The sequence below is a fragment of the Penicillium macrosclerotiorum genome, assembly GCF_028827735.1.
Source record: "Penicillium macrosclerotiorum strain IBT 26536 chromosome Unknown utg000001l_segment0_segment0, whole genome shotgun sequence".
In the NCBI taxonomy this organism is placed as follows: domain Eukaryota; kingdom Fungi; phylum Ascomycota; class Eurotiomycetes; order Eurotiales; family Aspergillaceae; genus Penicillium; species Penicillium macrosclerotiorum.
The window spans coordinates 453,242-460,555 of record NW_026643081.1 but is presented as its reverse complement, the minus strand read 5'-3'; the positions used below and the strand labels follow the sequence as shown (position 1 = coordinate 460,555).

General features: G+C 52.9%; 1 protein-coding gene across 1 annotated transcript; it reads left to right on the top strand.

Annotated features, from left to right (window-relative positions):
* Positions 1 to 642: 642 nt before the first annotated feature.
* N7462_000153 (uncharacterized protein) lies at positions 643 to 5,577 on the top strand (the record flags this gene model as incomplete). Its single annotated transcript, XM_057071879.1, has 5 exons — positions 643 to 849; positions 991 to 1,053; positions 1,136 to 3,815; positions 3,883 to 4,023; positions 4,085 to 5,577. The coding sequence occupies 5 exons, from the start codon at positions 643 to 645 to the stop codon at positions 5,575 to 5,577; spliced, it is 4,584 nt and encodes a 1,527-aa protein (XP_056938409.1).
* Positions 5,578 to 7,314: the final 1,737 nt, after the last annotated feature.

Here is a 7,314-nt window from a genome sequence, read left to right as displayed (position 1 = left end):
CTATGACGAGGTCGATGAGTCGGGCGTGTTGTACGTTCCATCGTGAGGGCCGGGAATTGTGAAGTGCTCCGTACCCGTCGTGCTTGACGCAAGCGGCTGGGCGTGCGAGTCGTCCGATCGAGCAATTGGCATTATCGCTCCACTTTGGACCTGCTGTTGCTGCTTCCTTTTTGCCCTCCACCAGACCTCGCAAGCCCTAGACTTTTCGACTGGACTTCCCCAACCTCCTCCCTCCAACCTCCAACTTCTTGTTCAACCTATCCACCCTTCCACCTAACCCACCCTCCTCCCCCTTCCCCCCCCTCTTTCGGTGTGGTACTGCAATTGTAAGCTCCCCGATCCCAATTCTGTCTTCCCCTCTTTCTTCAGCATTCTTCCTCCCCCTCACCGGAACCGGCAATTGGCTGCGATTCCCTCGCGCTCACCACCACCAACACCACCTGTTCGACTGCGACGGCGGCTGCTCCTCCAGCCACCACTGTTTTCACCGGCATCGCCATACCCATCAAGTCTGTGCAGTTCTAATAAGCTTCTTCGTCCTCTCTCTCTAGGCACCAGAGTTCCCAGCTTCACCCATCACCCGCAATTCTTCCCCCATCCACCTTGCGAGACCCTACACAAATCGACGCCGACACCGCCAACATGGCGTCCGTCGCCGCGGAGAAGGTGGAGCTGAAGGAGGAAGGGATCATCGAGGCCGCGACCGAGCTGGCCCAAGACCCTCAGTCCAGGGTCAATCCAGACACAGTAGAAGAGACCCTGGTCGAAGAAACACGGCAAGCTGGCGGCGTCGCCTACCAATTCGACCCCAATGCGTCCCCCGAAGACAAGGCCGCCGCGGCTGAAGCAGTAGGTCTTTCGTCGTCCCCTCTGAAAATATCCAGAACAGGAGAAGGGAAAGCAGAGAGCGCAAAAGAAAACTCCCTGCTCCCCTCTTCTGGGTTGTGAAGCATCTCGATGCTAACTCGATTTTCTTTGCTCGGTTTATAGCGATTACCTCCAGGATTTCACCATGAAAAGAAGCCCAAAGGCATGGCCGTCATTACAGACCAAGTAGGTGGCTTCCGTTCTTGATCGACCGAGGCGCAGATGCCACCGGGACATTCCTTTGGAAGCTCATGCTCACATGGCGCAGGATGATGGCAAAGCCGATTATGATCTCCCGCCCCCGCGCTCAGCCACCGCGCTCCTGGCCGAGGAGGCCAACGCGACAGAAGGCAAAGACGGCAAGAATATTGACGAGGATTTGCGCTGGGCTCGCGACCGCACGGGCTGGGCTCCCAAGTTCCATGTTGAGAAGACTGCCGAGGAAGAAGCGGAAGGTACATTGATGGACCACCAGACCTTTCTCGAGGGCCGACTACCCGACAAGTTTTTTGGAGATTGGTACCACAATGCCGCAATCATCGTATTTGCTTGTCTGAGTTCATGGCTCATTGCCGCGCTTGGCGGAGGTGTGGGCTGGGTGCTCTTGGTCATGGCGGCATGTAGTACTTACTATCGTACCTCCATTCGGCGAGTGCGTCGAAACTTCCGTGATGATATCAATCGTGAAATGTCCAAACAGCGTTTGGAAACCGATACCGAAAGTCTTGAGTGGATCAACAGCTTCCTGGTTAAATTCTGGCCTATTTATGCCCCGGTCCTTTGTGACACGATTATCAACTCGGTCGACCAGGTCCTCAGTACCTCAACCCCCGCTTTTCTAGATAGCTTGCGTCTCAAGACTTTCGTGCTCGGCACAAAGCCACCTCGCTTGGAGCACGTCAAGACCTACCCCAAGACCGAACCAGACACCGTCATTATGGACTGGAAGTTCAGCTTTACACCCAATGATACCATGGATCTGACCGCGCGCCAGCTGAAGGACAAGATCAATCCTAAGGTGGTCTTGGAGGTGCGTGTCGGCAAGGGCATGGTGAGCAAGGGTCTGGACGTGATTGTGGAGGACATGGCTTGCTCGGGCTTGATGCGTGTGAAAGTCAAGCTCCAGCTGGAGTTCCCGCATATTGAGCGTGTGGACGTGTGCTTCTTGGACAAGCCTGAGCTTGATTACGTCTGCAAGCCCCTCGGCGGTGACCACCTTGGATTCGATATCAACTTCATCCCCGGCCTGGAGAATTTCATTAAGGAGCAGATCCATAACAATTTGCAGCCCATGATGTACGACCCTAACGTGTTCCCCATCGAGATCGCCAAGATGCTCGCTGGAAATCCTGTCGACCAAGCCATTGGTGTGGTCGCGGTCACTCTGCACGGTGCTCATCAGCTCAAGAACCCGGACAAGTTCGCAGGCACCCCGGATCCATACGCTGTGGTTTCGCTCAACAACCGTACCGAGCTGGGCCGCACCAAAATTGTTCGGGACAACGACAGCCCTCGATGGAATGAGACCATTTACGTTATTATTACTTCGTTTGCGGATGCCCTGACCATCGTCCCTTATGACTGGAATGAATTTCGCAAGGACAAGGAACTTGGATCGGCTTCATTTGCTCTGAGCAAGCTCGAAGAAGAGCCATCGCATGAGGGTATTTATTTGGAGGTTTTGTCGAGCGGTCGCCACCGTGGTGCAATCCAGGCTGATATTCGCTTCTTCCCCGTCCTCGAGGGACGTAAGCTTGAAACGGGCGAGACTGAACCCCCGCCAGAGATGAACACCGGTATTGCGCAATTCACCGTCGAGCAGGCCAAGGATCTGGATGGAAGCAAGAGCTTCGTTGGCAAGCTGAACCCTTATGGTGTCTTGCTGCTCAACGGAAAGGAAATTCACATCACCAACAAGCTCAAGCGGACCAACAACCCTATTTTCCAGAATGCCTCTAAGGAGTTCCTCGTCACGGATCGCAAGAATGCTCGTTTGGGTCTGATCATCAAGGATGATCGCGATCTGATGGGTGATCCCATCATTGGCCGCTACCAGATCAAGATGAACGATATGCTCAAGATGATGGACCAAGGAAAGGACTGGTTCCATCTGCACGGCGTCAAGGAAGGTCGCGCCAAGCTAAAGCTCCAGTGGAAGCCTGTTGCTTTGACTGGCGTTGCTGGTGGTGCTGGCTATGTCGATCCCATTGGTGTCATGCGCTTCCACTTCAAAAACGCGGCTGACCTGCGAAACTTGGAGGCTATGGGCAAGTCGGACCCCTACGCACGTGTCTTGCTCTCTGGTATCACCCGCGGCCGCACGGTGACCTTCCGTAGTAACCTCAACCCTGACTGGGATGAGGTTGTCTATGTCCCGATTCGCAGTGCCCGTGAGAAGCTTACCGTCGAGGTCATGGATGAGGAGACTATCAATAAGGACCGTTCTCTCGGTTGGGTCGAGCTCAATGCCTCGGAATTCGTGCGTGAGACGGAGACCGGTGAATACGAGATTGATGATGAGAAGCAACTGACTTCGAGCCCTCTGCGCATCGGTAACGGACCTTTCAAGGGCAATATCAACTATACCGTCGCCTTCTTCCCGACTGTTCCAGTGGTCAACCCTGAAGATGAGGTCGAGGAGGAAGAGGAGAGCGAGGAGGCCAACAACTCCGAGACTCCTGCTTCTCGCAAGAGCACCGACTCCAAGCCCAAGTCATTGCACACGAAATCCGCTAGCATGGACTCGAAGGCTTCGAAGGTTTCAAAGGCTCTGTCAAACGGCGCTGCTACGAACGGCACCACTAATGGCGAGCCTGCCACCAATGGCCGCGCTAGCCTTGAGACCAACGGCTCTCGGCCGATGACCCGGGACTCTGACTCTACATCTGTGCGGTCGATCAAGAATGTCCCCTTGACTTATGTTGGTGCGGAAGATCTCAGCAACTACGGTACGTTTTGGCATCCTCTCGTCTCTCTGGCAGTGTGCTATGGGAAAATCCTAACCATACATTACAGAGTCCGGTTTCATTGTGTTCAAATTCCACGAGGGCCAGCTGGCTCACAACAACGTACAACTGGAGGTTTTGATGGACGACTATATGTTCCCTGCCTATATCTCTCCTAAGATTCACCAAAATACCGTGAAATCATCTGACAGTATGTTTTGTTTTGCCTCACTTTTGAATCCCGCGACAAATACTAATTTGGAACTGTTCAGTCGGCGAGGCTTTTGTCCGTGAGCTTGAATTCTCGAAGATTACCCTGCGCCTTGTCAGCAAGGACAACCCCAAGGACTCGAGCGAGGAGAACACCGTTGCCAAGTTGACTGGTGAAACCCTATCTACCTTGCAGCGTATTTTGTATACTCCCACTGAGCTTGTCCTTCGCTCGAATTCCGGCGAAGTCAGCAAGGTCACCGTCAGTGCCCGTTATATCCCTGTCCAGATGAAGCTTGACCCCAAGGAGAGCATCAACAACATGGGCACTCTGCGCGTTGATGTGTTGGATGCTGCGGATCTGCCTTCGGCCGACCGCAATGGCTTCAGTGATCCGTATTGCAAGTTCTTCCTTGGTGACGAAAAGAAGGATATCTTCAAGACCAAGGTGCAGAAGAAGACCTTGCACCCGGCTTGGAACGAGTTCTTTGAAACCCCCATCAAGACTCGTATTGATGCCAAATTCCATGTTGACGTGTACGACTGGGACTTTGGCGACTCTGCCGATTTCCTCGGTGCTGCCCACATCGACCTCGAAGCCCTCGAACCCTTCCAGGCCAAAGAGGTTTCTCTGCCTCTAGACGGCAAGTCCGGTGTCATCCGCCTTAAGCTTCTTTTCAAACCTAGCTACGTGATCCGCTCTCGCCAGGGCTCGTCTACTTTCTCCGGCACCTTTGCCGTGCCCGGCAAGATTGTCGGCGCCCCCGTCAAGGGTGTCGGTTTTGTTGGTGGCAACGTCGTCCGCGGTGCTTCGTTCTTGAAGCACGGCCTCATGTCCCGTATACACAAGGATAAGGGCAACGACGACGCCGCCTCGATCGCCAATAGCACCATCGAGGAGACTCCTGCTGATGCCCGCACCGAGCGTGCCGGTAGCCTTGCCCCCGCGGCTCCCCTCGTTGACGACAGCAGCTCCCCCTCGCCATCCACCCCGCAGAAGGAACACAGCCGCAACCGCAGCACGGCCTCGAACTTCGGCGATCGACTGAGCGTTATTGGCGGCGCGGGCCGTGGTGACACCGGCACCGCCCACATTACCGTCGTCTCGGCCGCCGGCTACCCGGCCTCGGCCAACGTGCGGGTCATTGTCTCCCGCCAGGGTAGCAAGGGCTCCAAGGAAGTGCATAAGACCAAGGCGCACAAGTCCTCTGGCAACACAATCACATACGATGACGCCTTCAAGGTCTCCAACGCCACAGCCGACGCCCAGTACCAGCTTCGCGTCGTTGACCACGCCACTTTCGGCTCGGACAGCACCCTTGGCGAGGGCATCTTCTTCGTCGGCGACCAGGGCTCCGTTGCCGGCCAGGACAAGGCCATTCCCGTCGGCGACGGTACCATCACCATCCGCTCCAGCTTCACACCCAGCGAGGCTGCCTCCCTCCGCCCGACAACTTCCCACTCCACCGCCGGGCCGGACGACGTCGCCGATAGCCCAGACTCGCGAAAGCCGCGCCGCAGCTTCCTCACCAAGCGCAGCGTGAGCGGCGTGTAATTGGAAATTTTCGCTGTAGATAGGCCGGGGTGTACGGACGGCCAAGTATATGACATGAAACAACCAAAAATATCGGAATGGAAAAAAAATAATTATACGTTCTTCCACATGACCCTTGGGGACTTTCTTTTCGCGCGGGATTGGGTGTCTTTTCTTGTTTTGCTCTGTGATATCCTTTTTTTTTTTTCTTCTTCTTCTTCTTCTTTCTGTTCTTTGCCTTGTCTTGATTCTATCTAGCCTGCGACGGAGTCTTACTTCCGCCGCGTCTCTATCTGATTCGGGCTATGCTATCTATCTCCTGTTTTCTTTTTGGTTCCGTGATCCCTGGATTAACGACCTATGTGTGTGGATGATGGATGATTGGGAGCCATTGCAATGAATGTCGATTTACATATATACGTATATAACTCTTCGGTGTTCTATGTTCTCATATCTCTTGTTTCTTTTTCTTTTCCCTTTTCCCTGATTGCCTTCCTCTTTTCTCCGATAGTTGCCCTGGTGGAACTGTCGTTAGATTGCGGTGTATTTGCAGTAATCTAATGAATATCAAGATGAATATGATGAACATGCAAGAAGCTAAAGAAGAAAAATTCACGGTGATTCCTTTTTTTATTTAAAATATATATACGTATATATATTTGTTCTTGGTCCTGTTGGTTGATGGTTGATGGTTGATGGTTGATGGTTGATGGTTGATGGTTGATGGTTGATGGTTGATGGTTGATTGAAGTTAGTGTAGAGCGCATGGTATAAAGTAGTTTCTTTAATTTTTCAACTCAGACGAGCAAAATGTTCTTTCCAATCTCATTTTAATGGGTTGACGGGCATACGAAAGCTAAGCATGGCTAACACGAGTCTGGTGTGGATAGCTCCAAATCGTGTTTAGTTCGGCGCGGAGCACACTGGGCCGACGACCCAGACCCAGATTCCAAACGTAGCCTGCGACTGACTCTGTACAGAGTATGTCCTCTCATTCCTATGCTCACACGAGGTATGACAAGCAGAACGAAAAGCAGAAGAGACATAACCAAAAAAGGAAACTAAGAAAATCACCACCTGGCCATGTTCTTCTAAGACTCCTTTCCTTTTTTTGACCTCGACGTAGTCTCTCCCAACCGTTCCCAACCAGACCCGACGCGGGCCCCTGGATTCGTATCGCCGCCGGGAGATGGAGCTCTCTTTTTCCGGCTTGATTAAATAAATAAAACTAACCAAGGGTCCCAGCTTGTTACCTCTCAAATGTTCTACGTATTGCGACTCCGTTTTCCTGGAGTCTATAGTACAGGGTATATACTGTCGACAATTGACATGTCACCTAATCCCCTTGACCCTTTCTTCTTCCCACATGGTCCGCTCGCGCCCGCCGATTTGCGTGGAGTGCGCGATCTGGCCGAAACTCTGTTGCCTGCACAGCCCCCCTTCACGGTCCTTGGACGATCTGCGGTGCCCGCTGAAGCTTGTGTGCCAGAGTTTTGGTACGTGAGATGAGGCGATGGAGGGGGGCATTGGCATTGGGATGATCGTTAGGATGATCGTTGGGAGGGGTGGACGAGCGTGGTGGTGGCGGGACCGTGGGATATCTATTCCAAACTTCCAATTTGATCAAGTTCCGGAGTCATTTTGAGCAATTAGGCCAATTTGCGTAGATTGAATCATCTGGCCATTGAGGAGATTATGTTTAGAATTTCGTACCAATTGCTCCTTTTTTTTTTTTTTTTTTTTTTTGCTTTCGTCGCG